Source organism: Amblyomma americanum, chromosome 4, assembly GCF_052857255.1.
Source record: "Amblyomma americanum isolate KBUSLIRL-KWMA chromosome 4, ASM5285725v1, whole genome shotgun sequence".
NCBI classification, from domain to species: domain Eukaryota; kingdom Metazoa; phylum Arthropoda; class Arachnida; order Ixodida; family Ixodidae; genus Amblyomma; species Amblyomma americanum.
In genome coordinates this window covers 155,687,187-155,709,753 of record NC_135500.1, presented here as the reverse complement: position 1 = coordinate 155,709,753, position 22,567 = coordinate 155,687,187, and the positions used below count along the sequence as shown (strand labels likewise).

General features: G+C 48.3%; 2 protein-coding genes across 3 annotated transcripts in view; one reads left to right on the top strand and one right to left on the bottom strand.

Annotated features, from left to right (window-relative positions):
• LOC144128578 (uncharacterized) overlaps nt 1-8,927 on the bottom strand; it is a 146,547-nt gene extending 137,620 nt beyond the window's left edge. Inside the window, exon 1 of the mRNA XM_077662079.1 lies at nt 8,774-8,927. The gene's annotated coding sequence lies outside the window, so the exon portion shown is untranslated. The remainder of the gene's footprint in view (nt 1-8,773) is intronic.
• Nucleotides 8,928-9,636: 709 nt separating this feature from the next.
• LOC144128582 (uncharacterized) lies at nt 9,637-20,182 on the top strand. Of its 2 annotated transcripts, none has more exons than XM_077662091.1 (5): nt 9,637-9,772; nt 10,029-10,106; nt 11,748-11,852; nt 13,310-13,396; nt 16,779-20,182. In XM_077662091.1, exons 2-5 carry the CDS (start codon nt 10,031-10,033, stop codon nt 16,919-16,921), a joined length of 411 nt encoding a protein of 136 aa, XP_077518217.1. In that variant the 5' UTR covers nt 9,637-9,772; nt 10,029-10,030; the 3' UTR covers nt 16,922-20,182. The 2 variants fall into 2 exon arrangements, with proteins under 2 accessions (XP_077518217.1, XP_077518218.1); XM_077662092.1 differs by having other exon boundaries at nt 9,721-9,752.
• Nucleotides 20,183-22,567: the final 2,385 nt, after the last annotated feature.

Sequence of the window (22,567 nt, the reverse complement as noted above, 5' to 3'; positions counted from 1 at the left end):
GCGAAATTCTAGAGGCTCGCGTACTGTGCGATGTCAGTGCACGTTAAAGAACCCCTGGTGGTCGAAATTTCCGGAGCCCTTCACTACGGCGTCCCTCATAGCCTGAGTCGCTTTGGGACGTTAAACCCCCCATAAAGCAATCCTCCTCCATGCGAACGCCACCTCGCGAAGTTTCCCTCCCTCCATGCCTTTCACTCATAATACGCATATCTGAGCTGCTACCGCTGAACGAAATCTCCTGTCGAACTCTTGAATCACCCCCCTCGACCAGCACACAGAACCGGCATATTTTTAACGGGCAATCAAGCGAACAAGACAGACAACTGGGCAACTTGCACCTGTTGATGTTAAAAAGTTGCGAAAATAATTAAGCGCACATGCATACACGGACACCGACTACACATGACGAAAGCAGATGACGCAAGACGACCCGAACCATTGCGAAGAGACATGGTCACGTGAGAGCCCGCTCCACTACTGTCAGCCGCCAGCACGAAGCAACACTTCGCTACTTTCGCAGAAACAAGCAGATCAAGGCACCGCCTGTTGTCAGTAGACGCCACGAGGAGTGGCGGATTGCGCACAAGGAAAATACCGGAGAGGTGACAAGTGCTTCCAATTGCGCTAGTTGCAACGTATCAATGTATTTTGTTGTTGCGCTGCTTAGAGGTGAGCGCAGACAGGGAGGCACAGGTAATGAGCCTTTTTCACACCCCCTCGCTTGCTCTGCCCTCTCCCGAGCTCCACTGGCTGAAAACAAACCGCCTGGTTCTCGGGCGATTGCGGAGTTCAGGTTGATGAAATGCGCAATAATAATAATAATAATAATAATAATAATAATAATAATAATAATAATAATAATAATAATAATTGATTTTTGTGGAAAGGAAATGGCGCAGTATCTGTCTCATATATCTTTGGACACCTGAACCGCGCCGTAAGGGAAGGGATAAAGGAGGGAGTGAAAGAAGAAAGGAAGAGAGAGGTGCCGTAGTGGAGGGCTCCGGAATAATTTCGACCACCTGGGGATCTTTAACGTGCACTGACATCGCACAGCACACGGGCGCTTTAGCTTTTTTTCCTCCATAAAAACGCAGCCGCCGCGGTCGGGTTCGAACCCAGGAACTCCGGATCGGTAGCCGAACGCCCTGACCACTGAGCCACCGCGGCGGGGAAGCGACAGATAAGGTGTCTACGACAGATGACGACCACCGATCTCCACTATAGCGGGCTGGACGGCGCATCGGGCACCCGAGCGTGAAGCCACCGGAAGTAAGCGGCCTAGTACCGGAAGTCAGCCTTTGGCAGTGAACTAAACGGGACATCGACGCGGTTTTTAGTTTCGGTTCATTTACTTTTACACTTCGTCTTAATTTTCGTCGTCTTCGTCTACGAAAATACCCATCTGTCGCGCCGTCAGCTATACAATATCACAATTTTTTTCTGGAAAGACGTTTCAGGAAGAAGGGCCCTTAGCAACGCCATGGGTGCCATGGGACGACGCTAGCGCACTACCGAACGCCGCAGCACATACGTACGGAGCCTGGTCTGCTCTGCTCTGTGTTCTCCGTAGCGCTGCGAAAGCCCTTCTAAGAATATGAACCAGCAGGCCGAGCACGGATTTCTTAAAAGTATTTGAAATTCTGCGTAATTTTAAATGGCGCCACTAACGCAAGGCATCGGCTGCCTGAAACTCGAAACTAAGGCCATTCGAGGGACCAGTGTCCGGATTTCCGCCGTCTTTTTGTTCGGTTTTAAAATGCTCTCAGCCTCATCAGTATTCCGTCAGTGCCCCTTTGCACTAGAAAGCGAAAAAGGTGGCGTACTATGACCGCACCCCTATACCGCGACGGACTGAAGATAGAGGATTCTCCAAACCATGCTGACATTTCTCGCGTTCAGACATCTTATTCCTTTCATATACCAGCAGACATTACACGACAACAACGCAAAAAAAGAACTACGGACGAAAGGATGAAAGACGTGCCTTTTTGCACTGAAAGGCACATCAGACGCCCGACTTCCGGGACAAGCCGTCCGACTTCCGGTGACTCCACGAGGCGCTCGCCTCGGAAAGCAAGAATGCGCAATCAGGTCAGTGATGGCGGCAGTCGTCAAGCACATACCAGCCACTGCGCATGCGCACCTGGCGCCTCATGGAAGCGGATCGCGCCTGCTTCGCCCACCCGTGTTTGTTTTCAACCAGTCTAGTGTGCAGAAAATTTTCGCGCACTCTTTAGAGGGTGTGCCGTAAACTCAACTGTTCCCCGAGCTATCACCGGGGCACTATAGGTTTGGAAATAACGAAGGTAACGTGGATGTATCTGCTGTAGACATTAGTGCTAAACAGTTGGAGGACTGGTGGCAAAAACGCAGGGCACTGACCTAAAGATACACGTTCAGTGTTAAAAAATTGGAGGGGACACTTAAGCTGCGCCTTAAGGGCATGGCGCAGCAGAGTAACGTGTTAATTCCCGTATATGCAGACGGTCATTATCTACTTTACACTCATAGATCCCTGGGAGCCCTCATACACCTCCTGGCGCAGTGGTGCAACGGTTAAGCGGTCTGCCATCGCCCCGCGATGGCAGGTGCTCCCGGCGTTGGGCCTTGTGCGACCCAGGTGGCTCTTCCCCAGCGACTAATTTAACTGCCACCTGCTCCGGTGAACAGTTTGTTCACTAGCCGGTTGGCAGGTTGCGACGACGCCGCAAGGTCACGTGACCTACGTGGCCCACCCGCCTCCTAGGTTGCTTCTGTGCACGACCTGTCAGAGCCATGCCCGTGAGTTTTCGCTCACTACGCCGACGCCGGATTTTCTTGGTAACGGGGTCTTTAATGCTCTCGCATTAAAATATCGAGCATGATGGCAACCGCCACAGCCCAGTTTCAAAGGAAACGCCCTAACATCCATCCTCGTTTGGCTTGCATCGATGCCCGCGGCTACCCATAGTCTGCCTTGTCCGTGATCACAGTGCGGAGATCGAAAACTGCCCCACTTTTGTCTCACCACCTGGTCGAAAAAAACCCGGCCGCTACACCCAAAGCTTCGGCGACGCAGGCCTTCCTTTCTTGCTCAGCTAAGCCTACCGCGTGTACCACACTGACGGGGCGAGCAGCGCCGACTTTGGGCTGCGCAGCGCATTTCGGACCCTTCTTTGGACGAGGGGAGTTCTGCCGGGTTGATTGGGCCGCCTCGTTCCCGACGACAGCTCTAGTTCCTGGCACCGCCCTCACTCCCACTGACCGGGCCAAGAAAGAACAGCGACCCAGATCTGCCTGGTGCGGACTGAGCACAAAACTCTGACGCCGAGTTGGAACAAACGCACGCTCGGCACCACGCGCTCATTCGCGATGTCGCATCGTCTGATGCGCATGCGTCGCAGGCTCGTTCGTCCACTCGTACGAAACGAAGCTTTCGAGCCCGACGACCTCCTGGACAGCTGGCGGCAGCCTCCACCTATGGACAGGAAACTGTCAGGCACGCTGCACAAACCCGCGCACATACATTCTGACCAGAACTAAATGGGCCTTCGGCCGGTTCCGCTGGGCGAACACCGTTCGTTCCTCCTAAAACGAGGCCTCGCAGGTAGAAGCGACACCGTCCCTCGCGTTAGGACTCCCGGCTGAAGACAAAGCGCCACATCCGACCAAAGTATACATAAAAAAAGCTATGCTGCGTAAGCAGTTAAAGTGGGTGAGAGCAAGCGAAAAATATTTCTTTAAACAGTTGTCCCTTTCACCTCTTCCTTAATCCCTTCCTTATGGTACTGTCCAGTTCAGCACACACTTCTAAGACTGCTGCCACGCAGGGAAGGGGGGGTGCCGGTTTCGGGCGTTGACGGAGCAGCTGCGCAAGGCCTCCGCCGCCAGCGCTCCGTCGAAGGCTGGGGCTTCACACATACCTCGGGTTTTTCAGCTTTGCTAGTGAAGTAGTGCTTACGCATCAAAAAGAAAAAAAAAATCAATTGCTCGCGGGAAGCGCTTTGGGCCACTCCACAGTACAGTGCCAAGGTCGATCTCGGACCGTCTTGCACACTACTGTTGGCACGGGATCGAACGTTCAGAAAATAGCCGGCAACTCCAAAGAGGCTCACAAAGCAGCAAAAAAAAAGAAAAAAACCCTCGGCAACAGCGAAAATGAAACTTAAGAGACGGGCACCTGTCGATAGTCCGGCCTGTGGGGCAGCAGTATCTCTTTGCGAACTAAAACCAGACGAATGGACGTCACCTTATCACACAATGCTGCAGCTATATATACGTAGCTTGCACCTACGTGAAGTGTTCGATGCTGCGGAATTGCAAAAACACCGCCATCGCTGAGCAGCGTCGGCGCGAGACGGGGACGGCATTGTCGCTGCGCGTTTACAGGTTTCGTTGTTGTAAGTTTAAATTGCTTCCTCATACAGCTGACGAAAACCGCATCCGAAACCGAAGTACAGTTCTTTTGCAACATATTGGAAGAGTTACTCGTCCAGAAGCGGCTTGGATCAAATGGGCCAATTTGCGCCATCGTTCAAACTGAACGATTTGAATAGGCGCGGTGGGCAGTTTGTTGACAATCCGATGGGCAGGTTCCCACCTGCAACGGTAAGCAGGCCGTGATGACGTCACAAGGTCACGCGACCTAGGTGGCAGGTGCGCTCGCAACGCCGACGCCGGATTTTCTGCAGAACGGCAGCCTTAACGCTATCTCGTTAAAAATTCCATTCGATAGCATTTGACGCTGTTGATACCTTTGCCGGAAGTGAATGGCGGGCCTGCGAGACCCAGCTTGCAGTTCCCGTGCACCACCTGGCAGGCGGGGGCTTCATGCGGACGAACCAGGTCTGGTGACGTCGATTCCCTCTTGCCAATGGGCATTCCCCGGTCTGGTGACGTCACGTCCCTCTAGCCAATGGGATTTCTCCGCTCTGGTGACGTCGCTGCCAGCCAGCCAATCAGAATTTCTCTGAACGATACCGGACGGTCGCTTTTTGCTCCGATGGGGCTTCTATGCTTGCCAGCTGCCATAGCCGAGTGGAATGTCCTTCCAGACAGTGTTGTGAATGAAGTTAATTCCCTAAAATTTAAACAGATGTTAATTGATTTATTCCCCAAATAATTCCTCTGAAGGCCCTTTTTCTTTTGTTTACTCACTTACTTGCTTGTTTTTCTTTTGAAGTGTTCACAGTTGTATCTACATGTGTTAAGTTTATGTTCCAATTTTGTTCTTTGTGACATGATTACTGTTCGCCCCCCCCCCCCTTATGTAATGCCCCCTGGGGCCCTTAAGGGTAAATAAATGATGATGATGAACTGTGGGTAGAGGTTTTGGGGATTGCACTTTTACAACGACCCCAGCGCGCGGCCGCTGCTACCGCTTTGCCAATTAGGGATCTCCCCTCCACCCCCTCCCCTCCCCTCGCGGGATCTCTGCGAGCCTTTCGAGAACCGCTGTCAGTCACCTTCCCACCCGCTCGCCCCGCCTCGGCCTCGCGTCCCCGTTCAGCCACTCAAGAGTCACGTGTATCGGCAGGAGGTCACGAGCAGGAAATGAACGGGGAGACAGCCACCGACCCGCGGGCTGCAGCAATGCGCTCAATGTTTTCCTCCCGGTTCTCTGGCCTCTGCCAGGGGCCCATGAGCGCGGGTGGTGATAGCGCGTTTGCTCGACTCCCGGCGCCAACGGCGGTCTGCTGTCCGCCTGCGCGGCGCTGACTCTTTACAATAGGCAAGGCCTGAGTTGGCTGGGTCCTGCCCTCGCCGGCCATGGCCGGTGGCGACGCGCGTTGAGTCATCGACGTGCGACCTGTGTCGTCAAAACGTGCTCATCGCATTCCTCCTCCGTGTTGTGTCGCGCGATGTAACCCTTTAGTTGGCCGAGCAGCCCGCGAGCGCCCTTTGCTCCGCCGCGGACGCGTGTACAGCTCTTGCTTTGCACGCGCCCGCTTTCGGCTGCTGTGGCTGCAGGGCTATGGGTTGTACTGAAGTCCGGGGAATTAGTGCACTGCTTTGAAATACAGCTTACTTTGTAATAAACCCATGCGCTCGCAAATAACCGCGCCTGCCTGCCTCCGGAGCGAGAGCGGCGCGGTGAACGTTGGCTGTGCTTTCATTTCAGCTTGCCCTCCCGCTTGCGTTGTCCGAACCCGCCTGATGTGGGTGAAGCGCACCTGACACCCCTTTGTATCCCACATGGTGCGGGATGTCTGTCGAGGAACCCTTTTGCTGGAAGTGTTGCAGTAGACGTGCGCAGTGTGCAGTCATGGTGTGCGCGCGAACATCATCGTGACATCGCCGAACGAGCAACATGCATTCAGCTTTCGCTGTTAAAATTCTCGGCGATCGACTTGCCCTTCGAGCCCGATGCCACCTGCGTGATGAATATGAGACTCGGAACAGTCGCCGCCGATGTCGTCAGTGGTCCAGACATTACTGACAGACCGGAGATGTTGACAGCAGGGATCATGTCGCACGAACAGGGTACGGACTCTGGGGACTGCTTCCCTTAAGTATTTTGCAGTCGCCAATCGAGGGGCGGGGGGGGGGGGGGGATAATCTGTCCTTCCCAAGCGCCGTATCTGCGCGGTGAAAGACTGGCTGCCTGCGATGTGGCCGTGGCGCTAGTTTTCTCCAATGAAGGCAGCCCCCCCCCCCCCCCCCCCCCTCCATCAAGAAAGAGCAAAATAGAGGTGATAGTGCACAACAGAACACAAATACAGGTTGCCTATGCTGCGAACCTTCAATAACTGCAACTCGTCCAATTCGAATCGAGACTCTGAGGACGTCAACGCTGACAGTGTGAAAAACGTTCCCCTTAATTACAACACTTTTTCGGTCCACTTCCGAATTGGGACTATCAAGGAGGACTCCCTTGGTTGCCGGCGGGACGTCCGAAACTCCCTGCGCACCCTTCCTCCTTACACCCTGAGCTCGAGGGCCCATCTCCCGAGGAGTATCTGGCTTAGTCTAAACCCCTCTTACTCCGTCTCTTTACAGTCTGAGCGCCGATCCCTCCTGCCCCTGTGCGTACGCTGACCTGGGGCACTGCCTTTTCCAGTGTGCGGTGGCCACTCAGCCCCCACCCTACACCGCCAATTTGGCTCGGGTCACACCACGGGCTAGCGGGTCCTTATGGGCGCCTAATTTGCTGCCTGAAATAAAGCCTATTCACTCGATTGTGTAAAGCAGTCATAGTACGTACAATACAGCGCTTCCGCAAGAGAAACGTTCGTACACCCACAGTTTTGGAAACTGTTTCGGAACTTTTTGCACAGAATGGACCCACAGGGCAGGCGACGAAGGCACAGCCGCTCGTCCACATGACGGTGAGGGCAAGGGCTCGTAAACAAGACGGCCGCTGTGGTTTCAGTACGAATCCTCGCAATCGCTTGTTTGTTTTCATCACCGCCGAGGAAACCTGTGCGCAGAGGCATCCGAAATCCGAATGGCAAGCCACGGTGCCACTGGTCACGAGGCTCGGGTTCTAGTGCCCCCTGCTGGACAGCTACCTATGTGGCTTGCCCCGAGGCATCTCAGTGCGAAAGTAACAAACGAGGCACCTTGTGAAACGTAGTCGTCGGCCAGGGACCAAGGCCCAGGAACTGGCCGATTTCGGGAACACACCGCTGAAACTGCACTCTGCCGGCCTGTGCTGGCGGAAAATAACAAGGGGCGGAGTTTCTTCAGCTCTGTACGGCAATGATCCAAGCAAGCGGTGGCTCGCAGGTCCCACTTCTCGGTTGAAAGCACGTCTCCGCAATGAGCCCCGCCCCGAACGCGTGACTGGCCTTGACACCACAAGACTTTGCGCAAGCGCGTGCCATCTCCCGAGTCGTCCCTGGTAGGAGCCGCGGGTCCAGAGCCCGGTGTCCGCGAACGGCGAACGCGCGCAGCCACACCACCACAAGAATGACCGGTGAGTGAGCTAGCTAGCTCACTGGGTGCAAAGCGGCTCGTGCCTACACGTAACGCGGCGACACTCGCAGCTTTCCTCCGCCAAAGAAACGCTTTCACGGATGGGCAGTGAGTGTGCGTGTGTGCGGAGGGGGGAGAGAAACAAAATGTTGCGCACGAAGCACGGGACAAGTTTCCGAAGCGTGTTTTTCCCACTTGGGTTCCGATCGGCGAAAAAACCCAAGCACGCAGCGCGCGTGCCGCCCGTCGGAATGCGGAGTGCGAAGCTCCTTTCATTCGTGCCGCACTCGCCCGACTGTCCAGCCGCCACAAAAGCCCAGCGGCCAAGGCGACGACGTCGCAACTGCGTACGAGGCGAGAGCAAAAAAGAAGCAACCGTGCGTCCGTCGTCGAAGGCGTTCCTTCTCGGCGACCGGGGCACTTCGCTTTCGCGCACAGCGCAGCAACGCAACGCGACACGGTAGCAGCAGAACTGAGCCACGTACAGAAACAGCCGGCCTAAACGTCCTAAGAGCGAGTAGGGGGAACGAGTGGGGGGCGCTCGCTAGCTCACACCCGACACCTGACAGAAAATCGACAGGTTGTTTCCGTGCCTGGCGGCCCGTACATGGAACGCATCGGTATTCCCAGTTCGCAACACTGCTTTCACCCACATTCTAGTGGCAAACGCAGCTCTCGTGTTTTTGCCAAGTTCATTCGGCACCCCGAATCTAAACGCAGAGAGGCTTAATTTTTGTTTTTTGCTTTCTTTAAGTGGCGCACGTTCGCTGTTATATGTGCTCGTTGCTGACAGCAAAGTGTCTGCTGCTTCTACTTGCCGCGCAACCACAAACATTTGTGGAACACAGAGATAAGGCGACACTTCGGAACTTACCGTAGTGTCTCGAGGGGATAACTTTTTCCTTGTGGCAAATGGATACCTCAACATGACAAGTCACACGCACATTCACACACATACACACACGGACACGCACAAACGGATGGCCAGCGAACTAGCGAACAACCAACCGTGAGCACGGCCAACCAACAGTTTCCTGGGGATGCGTAGCCAGCGAAAACCCGAAACGCGCCATTCCGTTCGACCGCAACTTCTGTAGTGGTTTCGATTTTGGCGAGTGCCGCGGCGCGCATTGTTTGCATCGACTGAAGGGCATGAGCTGTGCATTGAGCACTTCACTGGCTTGAGCACCGGATGAATTAATCTTTTACAGTAATGTGGGAAGCCTTCAAGACATCCTCACCGCAACTCAGTTGTGCAGTTGTGGTCATTCAAATGAGATGCTGTTACTAAAATGCATTGGTGTCACTGCGCGCGCCTGCATTGTAGAACCGAAGTTATCGCATCAGTTATTTTCTTAAGTATCATGGTTATTTTCGGAATATAGCCACTTTTCATGCTGATGCACATGTTGAAACTGTTCGACGGCCCACACACAGCTCAAATACACGCAGAAAAGGCAGCCTAAATAATAGTGGGAGCACCGCCGGTCCAAATAACGTAAGTGATGAGACAGAAAGATAGAGCTGCTATTAAAGGAATGTGTGCTAATCTTCCGCCATTACTTTAATTCGTTTTTTTTTCTTTATCACAGAGATATTTCACATGTGCGGCTACGCCACATTAACAAACTTCAGTGACTGACTTTCTTCTAGTTTTTGCAATGGAGTCTTGTGCCGTAATTTATTTTTATGCCTGAATATAACCATTATTTATTTCGATGAAAATATAACAGCTAACAAGCGCGCTCTCGGTGTCAATACAATACCACAATACGCTGGTTACCGCATTTGTTTCGCGTTTTGGGAGGATCGTTCATCAGCTGCAAGCGCCGCAGTAGCCGCAGATACCGCAGGTGAAGATCAAGAAAGCGGAGTGAGTTCCTCTTGCTTTTTTTTTTTGCTTGCCTGTTTAGTGGAGCAGATTCCGCATACTGTGCTGACTTGCTAAGCTGGGTACCCGCGCATATGTTATGTCTTGTGCCCAGAATTTACTCGGGTGTGTGTGGTTTCTAGGCTTACTGTGGCGACCACACCGAAACCATTGCCGGAACTCACTCCCACTGTAGAGCTTCGCGACGTCGCTGTCAAGTTGGGTGCTTTGCTTATTGTGGCATTTTTGTGCGTTTCAGAGATGTCCGCTTCTACGAACAGCGCAAGGTTTGAGGACGAGATGAACAATATCCCGCTGGCTGATGAAGATGCCCAAGGTATCGGCAAGCACTTTCTTGACGTCCGTGCTTGCTATGTGGCTGTCTGCGTTTTTTGCGTGTAGAAGTGATCGCTTGGAATCCACGTAAACTTCTGATTTGTATTCATGCATACAGCCGAAACAGTGTATGTGAGCTGCTGTCGTTCACCGACGACGAATAGTGTGACAACAGATGCCGACAGCTTTTACGAATGACGTGAAAACGTCATCCGGCCGGGCTCATCCCTGTGTGTGTTGTCTTCCTAATGTTAATGTGGTTCTTGCGCTGCAGTTATGCCTGAAGGTGTGAAAACATTTACAACACATTCTAGGAGCAGTACGCGGAGTAGTTATTTCGTTTCCTGGGCGTAAAATGTATTTAAGCAGCAGATTCCGCGCAGGCTAGCTTAGCGGAAGAGGTAACTATTCCTAAATAATGCAGTAGCCTACTGATTGGCTTCTACAAACAGATATCCTTAACAGACCTTAACCAGTGACTGTTGCAATTAACGAAACTTATTAATAAATCCATTAATACTTTATGGACAATAACTGTGGCCAAGATGACGCGGCTTTGAAAAGATCGTCCCACTGTTATGCAACTTGAAGAAATAGTGCACAGTTTTTCTGCAGTAATTAAGTCAATATGTTATGTGGCGAAATGTGTATTGACTATTGATTCATAAATAATAGTGTAGGTTACAGCCATCTGTCAAGCGCAGTCAGTTTGCTACAGCACGATATGTCAAGTTTGTTCGCCTCAACCCATTTTAGAAGTGTTGCAGGCTTCTACACTGTGCAGTACAGTCTACACTACCACAACACAGCAGAAAACATCACTTCGTTTTAATACACTTTAAGGGGTGCAAAAATAGAACAGCCAAACACTGTGAGTGCTGGCTTTTTTTTTTTGCCAATACACAAAGGTCTCACTAATGTAGCCATGAAGGCAATATGCTCAAAAGTATTTGATCAGCTTGGGTTTTTGAGCAGAAGGTTGGGATGACCACCACCTGACTTGAAGCACTATTTACAAGGCATTTCGTCATGCTGTTGGACTGTTTTGTTGGTGTAGGCCAGAGTTCTGCACGGTACTTGAACACTGTATATCTGATTGGCTTTGGGGGATTAAATTGATTTGCTGGCTTGAATGATCTCTTGCATCTGAGGGCGATTTTGATTCAAATTTCTATTTTGCTGTGATGTGCATTGTTGCGAAGAGTGCTCAAACATGTCAGAACTTGAGCCTTCAAGAAATTACTCTCTGTGGTGATAAGTGCACTTATAACTATGATCTGGCACCTACTCTTAACACCCTCTCTCTAGGATTATAGGAGGTAGGTGTAGTTCCTCGGCTAGAAAACATAACCTAATGACTTGTTTTTATTAGCCCTTCTCGAAATAACGAACATGGCTGTAAGGAAAGAATGATAGTTGCCGGTATAATCTCTGGAGCATCATGATGATTTCGTTATTACCCAGACAATGCTTTCTTTCTCTCGCTTAATTCTTCCCAATTTCTGTCACAGTCTTTAAATACGGAGGCCTATTTCTTCTTCAGTGTTTTGATGTTCACCCATGTTTTGGTTATTCTTGCTCAGCGAATGCACTTGGCCTCTTCCTGTTCTCAACATGTTGCTGCATATTCTCTGGTGTGCAGATGAAAGTGACACATCAGTTTCGGCCGGTAGCGCACTAGGGACGCAGAGCATAGAGTCCATCCCGTCCACGTACACCAACGGAAGCAGTAGCCCCGCACTTACATGTGAGTGTTCTCCAGAGCTCAGCCCAGCCCTTGCACATTAGTCTTTCACAAGCAATGCGTGGTGTTCACGATAGAGGAGCAGAACTCTCCTCTGGTGCTGTACACAAGTGGTTTTCTTGGGCAGAAAACAAGCATAACCTGTGCGCTGCCCTCTTGAAATAATGAATAGCTAGCATGATGCAGGTATCACATGGATAGTCATAATGAGATGCAGATGAACTAGTATAGACATCTGTGCAGCAGCACACATTCTCAATTTCTGGCGTGCAGGCTGACGCGCTTCCGGGTGCCTTTTACACGTCGCCTCCTTCACACAACATGTCTGCCGAGCTTGTGTTTAACGATGCTCTTGTCAGAGTGTTCATTTATCCTCCTGTGAAAGGACAAAAAGTATGGTGGGGCAGCCTAAAAGAATGTAAACAATTAAGCCCCTGCCTGTGCCACTACGTATAACAGGCTTGCCTGTGAAAGGACAATGGGAGTGGTGACATTTTACTTTTCGGTGACCCTACAAACGCCAAGAACTTTGGTGGCGAGGGATTGAAAGCAATGCAGGAAAGCGCCAACAGTGATTTCTGTTTCGGGTGCGGCGATATTATGTTTATTTCTCTTTTCTGCTCATGTGGCTCACTGAAGCAAGCGATTGGTATAAAACTAAATGCGCAGCATTTCAATAACTCCAAGCTGCCATCCGGAAAATTTTTAACGTGGCAGGGCGAGCATAACACCCATTAGAGGTGAAAAAACATCGTAAGCAGAAAACGAAAAAAGCCGCAAGGCTGTTTGCATGTTTCCTACAGTCTTTGTTTTCACCGACTGCAAAAATTTCAGTACATAACCACTATCTTTGTGTTCTCGAATCACAAGCAGAAACAGCACTGCAGTCCACGCTTAACACCTGCTTTAAAAGCGAGTGGTATGCGGTCACTACTCTGAAGGACAGTATTCGAAACTGTATGCACGGTACCTGCTCAGCTCAGTTGTGCAATGTGGTTTCATGCAAGCTTCCTTTCGTAATTTTTTGCAGTAAATCCTGACCACTTAATAGTAGCCTGAGCGCAGTACACAGAAGAGTTTGCACCAAATTTGAGCTCTGTTACGTTTGGAAATGCAATGACAGGGCCCTGCGGAGTCTCCAGCTCACACGAAAAGGGAGTGGGCGGTGCAATAAAAGGAAGTGGCTGAGTGCTTTAAGCACTCATCCATCTGCTGTGCGATGTCTGTGCACATTAAAGAATCCCAGAGGATCTAAATTAATTTGGAGCCCTCCATTAAAACGTCTCTCATTGACCATGTGTAACTTTGGAGCATTAAACTCCGGATACCATAAGATTGGCACTTGTAGTTGCTTACTTGACGAAATTCTCGTGTCATGTTGTGGATTGTTTGCTACTGTGCTACAACTTTGTCAGTGTTGGACATGGGGTGATTAAAAGCCACTGTGTGCTCCCTGACAGCCCTGGATCCGGACATGAGCCCAGATGAAGCGGAAGAAAAGGCCAGGCTCATTTCACAGGTGCTGGAGCTCCAAAACACCCTTGACGGTGGGTCACAGCCCCATTTCAGAATCTTGTCTCCGTGTCAGCCATCACGAGTTTCAAACAAAGGGCTTTCATCCCATTGGAGGTGTTTGTTTGTTTGTGATGTCAGTAGGAAAGTCTCATTGCTTTAGCATCCCACACAGCAACATCAAGTGTATGTTCTGTGGTATGACCACAAATTTAGTTATGTCGCACAACAGTTGCATAAAAAATTTCCTAGCAGGTGTACACCCTTTGTGAGAAGTTGAAAGTTGTTTGTTGTCATTGTGCATCCCCGGGGTTCCAGATCTCCCGAGAGTGAGAGGAATTTCGAAAGTTAGGACTTCCATGGCTGATACAAGAGCCGTGCTAGACGGCTTAGCAGCTTACCCCTCTGGGTCCTAAATTTCTGACGAAAGCTGTACGTGTGTGTTGAAGGTGAATACATTGAAGCAGGTACACTTGTTTTTCATTTATTAAAGGGGCTTTGAAACACCTTCCGAGGAGAGGGCATCAACTTGCTCATTAGTGCATTGTGTTGTCATGAACACCTGAGCCAAATAATACACTTCTACAATCAACAGAGGACCCACAATCACGCGCAAAAGTTGACGAGCTCTTCCCGGCGAGTTTTTCATGCTCGCACCCTCCTCTGCCGCTCGCATCTAAGTATACATGTTGAGAGATGGCTATTGGTTAGATTCTTTCAAACGTCAGCCAGGTACCATGGCCACGGCCAATAAGTCGCGTAGCTCCGGCGGGCCAGGAAGCTCCCCCCCAGAGGTGACCTTAAACTTGACATTTTTACATACTAATTTATTCATTACAGTATGTTTGAAGTATGTTTCGAAAAGTGCAAAATGTGTTGAGACTGTAGTGCGACTATATTAAAGTGGACGGCTCACATTAACAATGCTAATTGCATCTCAGGTTGCCTGCTATATCTTTTCCATTACTGCATCCTTCATGAGATTGTTGCTTTTGGTACACTTAAAATTGAAGCAGACCTTATCTATAACTGTGGTCACATCATGCTAATCACTTTTTTTAAACTTGCCCAGAATAATTTCCATAATTTTATTCTCTTCAGTTAAAATTGAACAGCCAGTATATTTGCCATAAACTTGTTTGTATGTTGTCTTTCTGCACTTTTTCTTTGTTCTCTTTTTATGCTGTAGCCACTTCCCTCTGTAATGACTTTGATCCTGAGAGTAAATAAACAGTATAGAATGGGTTTATATCCTTGGGTGCTACAGGCTAGCTTCAGCTTATGAGCTTTCATCACCTTGGTCTTCACATGAAAATTTAGTGATGGGTCATGACTGAGGGAGTCATGACTGAGGGAGTCATTCTTATAGCTTTTTTAGTTTGTAGTCATTCAGTTTTCGTGGTGCTGTCTCCTGGTATTCACTTGTATTCTTTTTCTTTCGTGCAGTGCCACACTCTCAAGTTGCTCTCGGGCACTGTTACTCTCATTCTAAACAAATTATAAACTGCATACTCCTGGTGCCCTGGCAATATTTCTGGCTATGTTTCATACCTTAGTTGAAAGTTGACAACTTTTTTTTGTGTGTGTGTAGGTAGGTACTTTTTCACTTTAGGACGTGGCAACCCTGGTCTAGGCAGTGGCCAGCGGTGTTTCTCACCTTGCATCCAGTGCCAAAAGCCCAGAATTTCAAAACCACTGACCCTAAATGACAGCGATTCTAGAGCAGATTGAGATATTACATACAATTTCTGCGCTCACTGGGCATTGAGGCATCGCCATGTCCCATAATGCACGAATAAAAATCAAGCTCTTGATTTTTTTCTCACTAGGCCCCTTTATGTGGTCGTTCTTTGATGTTTGCATTAGTGTGCTGCATGGCGATGCCTGTATGCCCTGGGAGAGAACTAGAATCATGACACATCTATCTTAAACTGCTCTAGAAATGCTCATTATGGGTCAGTAGTGTCAAAATGTAGCAGAGATTTTCAGCAGTAGATACAAGGTGGGAAAGGAATTGGGTCTTGGTGGTTGGACAGGCATGAAGGTCGCGCTTGGTTCCTGCATGCTGTGCAGATAAATCTAAAAAATAGTGCCTGTGAGTTTTGCAGATGTTTCACTCGGTACACAAACTAAAACGGAATGGTGGAACAAAATGACAAAGAATGCAAACAAAGGATTGCAGCCTTGCTGATGGCAGGAACAATAACACTGTTGAAAAATGCTGCTGCGTCATGTCCAGCAGCTGCCATGGCAAGGCAGCTATGAGATGCAAGCCTCTGATACAGTGCTGATTAATGTTGACTATATTTGTTGCTGTGCAAGTGAAATGTGCTTTATTTCTTCTTTTAAAATTGGAATAGCTTCGTTCTGGTACACAGATTTCTGAAATTCTTTTTTTTTTTCTTTTTACCAGTCTCAGTGATGCATGAGAAACCTTTTAGGCTCCAAAATTGGCAGTGAAGAACACAAGATTTGAAGTGTCTTTAAAATAATGGTTTTTGAGAATAAGGTTGCTTGGCATCATGTTGTTACACACTTATCCAGAAAAAGAGTTTACGTCAGATATAGTGGCAATGGGATGGATGGCTACCAAGGACAACATTGTGTTATTGCGTTGTGGTACACTCAGTAAAGCTAGTACTTTTGTAATTTATGAAGGTACGATCCAAGGTTTTTCAAAGCAAACCATTAATTAAACTTATGCCCGCAAAAGAAGGAAAGCAATTTTGTGGCAGTGGTAAGGACTTATGCACTTGGAAGTTTTGGAATTTGGAGTCTTGAGTAATCATGGCTCTTGGCATGCTTCTGATGTTTCGTTTTAAAGATACATTTAGTGTCGAGCATTGCAGCATGCCACATTACATAGCCGCAGTCGTTTGTAGCTTTACTAGTCAGGCCAGAGAACGTAAGACAAGATGACTCGCATTGTGAATCACAGTGCGAAGTAGCATTGTGCACTTATTATGCACTTAGGTCTGTAATAGAAGTGATGATGAAAAAGAACAATAAACCACAAAACCTTGTGGCAGTGTGCACTACATCAGCACTGCAGAACATTACATGAAGTGAAATGTTAGGTCCGAGTTCCAGATACATGCTGCCATTAGTCATGTCCTACCATTCCCTCTTTCGCCACCTGTGATCAGTTGTTTTGTGTGCTGCCATGTTGCCTTGGGCCTTTTTGTAAACGAGGCTTGCTCATCGCCATTATGGATGCAAGCATGACTGGTGAAGCTTTCTGCCTAACTCCAGAGTGGCTGACCACTTAACCCACGAAGAAAGTTATTGCATTCCCGAAGGCACTGCTTGTGTGTGACAAGAGTAGTGGAGCAGGTGCCAAAGGTGCTGTGACTTGTTGAGCCACAGGGAATAAATAAACCACAGCTTCCCTTAGCTCTCTGTTGCATTCTCCCACAGACCTCTCCCAGCGTGTGGACAGTGTGAAGGAAGAAAACTTGAAGCTCAAGTCTGAGAACCAGGTCTTGGGACAGTATATTGAAAACCTCATGTCAGCCTCCAGTGTGTTCCAGTCTACGTCGCCAAAGGCCAAGAAGAAGTGAACTCTCTTCCTGAAGCCCAGCGCGCTCCTGCTGCTTGCCACCATGCGAGGCTGAACACATTATGGCCATTTTAAGAAAGCTTTCACGTTGCCGTTCATTTGCATCATAGCGTCCATTCCAGTGTTCCTTTGGGCGGGAGGAATCTTGGCTGCACTTGTGTGCACCCAAATGTGGAGAGTGCACTTGTTCTCTTCAAGAGATTGGCAGTGCCACAGTAGAGGTGCCTTGGGGAGGAGTGAAAGCATTTAAGTTAACCCAAAGCAGAAACAAGTGTGTAGGCACTGCATGCCTTTGTTGACTGAGTGTTGATGCGAGCTCAGGAAGAAATAAAGATGGCTGGGCGGGCAAGCTGGTACTGATGCACAGTTAAACAACCCCAAAGAAATTTAAAAAGGCACAACAACAAACACGACAACTCAGGGAGACGTGCAAGTAAAGCTGGGCTTCATGGAATGAAGTGTTACAGTGTTTGCATGGCGGGGACAATGCAATGCAATTGGCAAGAAGAATCATTGGAGACTGTACTGTGCCTGGCTATACCGAAAAGTGTTGTGTGCGCGGTCTGTAAAGTGCGGTTTCAGCAGCAATCCCCACATATGCCACACCAGGTTGTATTGGTGGGAACTGCCAGTTTTCTGACATTGAACACACAAAGCTCCTCCTTCGTTCCATGCACGTCAGCCTTAAAGAGATGCAACATGTGAGTGAAAACTGAAAATTTTCTTATGCTTTACGTATGGGCAGGATAAAATTTGCCTGCAATGTTGATTGATGATGTATGGCGGAGGAGTGCTTGTTAAATCGGAGAAACTGATGTTTAGCAGCAGAACACTTGTTGTGTAAAGGGCAGTGTGATATCATGGAAGAAAAGGAGCTCGGTTACTAGTTCACATCTTACAAAGTATTCATGCTGTCCCAGGGTTCAACCTCGTGAGCCTTGAGGTCAAGTAAACGCTCAAGCAAAAGTTCATTCCATGCTGGACGTTGTCAGACTTCAGGACAGAAACAATCAGCGCACTATTTGCATTGCTGTACTTCTGTAAGGCATTCGTTTTTTCAGAGTCTTGGTTTAGAACAACTTGCAGTGCATGGGTGCAAAAAAGCATCCTATCAAAAGTGCTTCTCCTGGGTTGAAAGAAAGATCTATTGAAGCTTTTATTGTTCATACCCACCCATGCAGCAAAGACCAGCAGTCGGAGCCACAATTTCGGGTTTTGCTCTTGCCACTAGACAGAATACATAGTTCACATCAGAGTTTCGGAGTGCCTCGGAAACTTTTTATTTTGAAGCGAAAAGCTTCACTATGCGAGGTTGTCAAGCCATCAGTGGGGCCGCAAGTTTGACCTTGAATGTAGCTAGAGCTCAAACCATGAACATTACTGGTGGTAGTGAGGTTTGACACATGTCAGCTACAGCAGCGACACCAGCGGCTGTTATACCATCTCCACTTTGACCTTGACCTTCAGTCAAGCGGGAAGGCGTCTGCCTGCATCGCATGCGCAGGTCATGAGAGTGGGTTCTGAATAAAACGCCGCTGCTTTTTGATGTGTTCAGCCTAACGCTAGGTGTGTTCGATGCGACTCCTGCCGTGGAGACCGCCAGTCGCTCGACCACAAATGTAGGCAGGGAGGTGCAGCTTTTCGCTTTCAACCAGGGTTAAGCAGAGCTAAACCACCAGCAATTTTTTTGTTTGATTCATTGGCTGGCTTAATCCAAGGACTATACCTCACAAAGGAAGACTAGTGTCTTTGAAACTGTTCATGCGGGGTGCCAAATATGCCGGCTGCTCCTTCACTGCTTGGCCATACTTCCTTTGGTTCCATTCCTTGCCAGCTGGCCAGCAGTAGCATTACATGCCCTGCCGAAGCCCATTTCTTCCTCTTGATTTCCTAGTCAAAATGAAGAAATGAACTTGGGCAGGGTATGTAATGCGAAGGCAAGAGTACCGCTGGTCCTTCAGGGCAACTGAGTGGATTCGAAGAGGAGGCACTCGTAGCAGGGGGCGGCAGAAGGTTAGGTGGGTGGAATAGATTAAGCAGTTCGTGGGGATACGGTGGCTGCAGCTGGCAAAGGACAGGGTTAACTGGAGAGACTACAACCTGTAGTGGGCGTAGTCAGACTGATGATGATGATGAGCAGTGCATCTTGCTGCTAACTACCCAGCACTAGCAGCACATGGGCCTACTACACTTCACTGCATACTTTCAGTTGTGTTTGGAACGGTGTGATGTTGGAAATAGAAAGGGCCTGCCACCACATTATGTACAGTTCTGCACATTCAAAAGCTTTTGGTGCTGCCTTGGCATGAACTGCAGTGTTATGCAATCTTTTTTGCTTGGCTTTAGGAATGCATCGCCTGAATTTGATAACAAAAACATTGTCAACCAACAGAGTTCTCGAACAGTTTGTGGAATTGTTGGAGCTGTCATAGTAGTGCTTGTATTCCACAGTGGCCGTGCCTGTTGTGGAGCTGATAATTTCTTTTGTTAAATAATGAGATTGGCACTGTGCTTCTCTGGTGACGCCATCTTCGCTGTTTTCTGTGTGACTGTAGCATATTTTTGCCAAATGAAAATGTTTTTAGACCCCGTTTTGTCTTAAGAGTTTCAGAAGATAAACAAAGCAGAAGTGCAAGTGCTTTGTGGTGCCAGCTTGAAGGTTGTTGGTATTGGAGCGATAATTAACTCCAATGTCGAGTGTGCCATTTCCATGAGCTGGAAAAAGGGTGCTCTTGATAATTTATTCGTGTGAACCACATTGCTCTGATTTATTCGTGTGAACCACATTGCTCTGTCGGTAAGTGGGCAGTCTCAAGACTGTGTGTGGTGTAATTCCTGTGCCCCAATGAAGTGCCACCTGGAGTGTGGCGTGGTAACACATGTGAATACTGCCGTCAAATCTTAGCCCCTGGTGGAAGGTTTCTTTTTATAATGAAATTTTTGCTATGGTGAGCTGTTCGGGGTCTAAAGATGCCGCTGAACATGACAGCTGACTCTTGCTGTTTTTTGAGGGACACTACCAGGTGTCTGCCATGCAGTTGCAGAATTGGCAAGACGTTTTCAGTGGGCACAAGCAGGCGTATGCACAGCCCCTGTACATTTGTAGGCAGCACTTTTCACTCTTGCCTGGTTTTGTGCAGCTGCGTGAAACTGCATTCTAGTCAGATGCAAAAAAAGCAGTGCTTCATTTTAAAAACTTCTTGTGTTTGTATCATTGCCTGTGTGATCTCAATAAAAGCCGCCGTTTGCTGCAGCAACTAAATCCTGCTTTTAGAGACCCCGAAGATTCACTGTGTTTGCCCTGGCTGCTAGATTCAAGAGAATGAACTGAAACTTGTGCCAGAAAAAAAAAAAGTTGCGGAAAGGGCAAAGTGCCACTGCATCGTGCACATGCAAGAAGACTGCCTGAATGGTGCTTGCACCACGGTGCACAGAAGCCATTCATGTTGCCGCCAGTGTGGCACAGAAAAAGCGCTCCAAAATGAGCCAAGAGGCAGTGCTTGTTACAAGACGTGCACCGGTAGTTTGGTATTAACAAGTTTTAGCATAGTGTGTACCACGAGCCATCAATGCAGATGTGCAGATGGTCCTAATTCGGCAGGTGTGCCCACAGCAGGCCTGCTCGTGCTGCCTCGAGAGACCATCTGCATATGTGCACTGGCAGCTATCAGTAAACGCCACAGTTGGGTAGTATACACTATGCTATAACTCTCTATTATGTCGTCCACACACCTCTCTAGAGCACTATTATACTTGTATCATTTACAAATGGCTTAGGGCTTGAAATGATGTCCTTAAAAACTGTACCGGTCCCGCCAAGCAGCAGTGATTGTCATAAGTGCACAGCACAGCATGCTGCTCAAGCGCTCTATACAGGTGTATGGACGACTGTACAGCCCTGATTCAAAGGCTGCATAGGTTTACTCATGGTGGACACACAGTGAACTTGACGTAGCCCAGTATACCTGCTAAAATGGCGAGAATTGGGCCTATTAGGTTGCTAAAAGGTCTAAAATGGTTAAAAGCAGGAAAAAAGAGGCGACTAGTTTTTGTGAAAAATCGGGTCTGGAGAGTCTGGCGAAGGATGTGAAATCAAAAGAAAATCTTTGTCTTCGACCATTCTGCAGAGTAAAGACGCATAAAGATGGCAACGCCTTGCGAATAATTGTGGAAGACAAAGACCTGGCAAAGACCCTTGGCACGATACCTAGAACAGCACTTATCTTTGGAAGTAAACGACCCAAACAAAGTTCCGGGATCAGGAAAAGTCGTTGAATTCCTAAAAGAAGGCCGCACCGTGAGTTGCCTCTCCATCGACTTTCAGGATATGTATTACAACATCCCAAAATTTGCTGCCATGGCCGCTGTCGAAGCTATCGAGTGCTTTGGACCAGCAAAATTTCAGAATCAATGTGGTACCAGTGTTCGTTTTTTTTTTTTTTTTGGACTTGCTTCAGTTGTACTTGGATTTTCTGTTTCTCAGTTTCGAAGGCAACCTTTTCGAGCAGCGCACGGTGTCCCTGTGGTTTTCAAGGCCCCCCCAAAAACTATCGGGTTTATGCACAAAAGTAAATTAACAGGGGTAGGACTCCCAAACCGTTGCAGCATCAACCATGAGAAAAAAAACACGTCAAATGTGGCACAGGTGTTGTTTATGTCATCCCGCTCTCCTGCGGAATGAAGTATGTTGGCCAAACAGACTGTTTCATAAACAAAAGGCTAAGCGAGCACGCTAACAACTGTAACTCCATCACGCATTCGGGAAAGCTGGCGACTTCATTGTCATTGCTGCAAAATATGCAAGCCTCTGTTCGAAAAAAACCACGATCATTTCGCATTCCAGTAACAAAATAGAGCGATCGCAGAAGCCTTTGAAGTCAAATCCTCTGAGGCCGAAAGGTGTATCAGCAATGTATCTTTGTCGTTGCCTGAAAAAGAAGTTGACCTGCTTAGGCTATTACGGCGAGTGTGTTGTGTGGATCTGATTACGATTGCTCATACCAGTATGTTCTTTCGTTTCTTTGTTGCCATTGATGATGTGCACGTCTTGTGTATAAAAGACCACTTGTTTCCACCATTAAAACCAGCTGCAAGTTCGCGGTCTGTGTTGTTGTTGTGTCGTCTCGTTCTGTAAAAAGTTGAACGCATTGAACCATCATCAGTATATCTGGCCAGCTTAACACATATTCCTGAAAGACAGGATTATGAGAGATCATACATGTACTAGTTAATGAACTATAAAGCAAAATTAAAAATGTAGAGTACCCTGCAAAGACATGTCGGGTGTGAGGCCACTTACAAAATTATATTTTTGAAAAAGAACCGAAATTCTTAATTTGTGTTTCACCGAAATACCGATTCATTCCTGAAAAATTTTCAGCGAAAATTGTTTTTCATGAACACTGTTCCAGAGATACAGCTCAAGTTCAACCCCCTATGCATCTCTCCAAAGAAAGTTCCCAGCAAAATAATTACCTCAGTCTTGCTGCATGTTATTTTCTTGTTAATTTTTCAATTTATGTCACTGTTCTTTAATTCCGTCTATTTTTGTTTGTCTACTTTCTCGCAAGAAAGGGACGCAATGTTAACATTAGATGGCTATGTCATCCTGTCAGCACGGAAGTTTTGTTTGCATGACAGCATGTGT

Excerpts from the sequence above, each read along its gene's own strand:
- LOC144128582 (XM_077662091.1), top strand. The coding sequence starts at position 10,031 with ATGTCCGCTTCTACGAACAGCGCAAGGTTTGAGGACGAGATGAACAAT. Across the intron at positions 10,107-11,747 it reads GGCTGATGAAGATGCCCAAG|ATGAAAGTGACACATCAGTT; the intron begins GTATCGGCAAGC and ends TCTGGTGTGCAG. Across the intron at positions 11,853-13,309 it reads CAGTAGCCCCGCACTTACAT|CCCTGGATCCGGACATGAGC; the intron begins GTGAGTGTTCTC and ends GCTCCCTGACAG.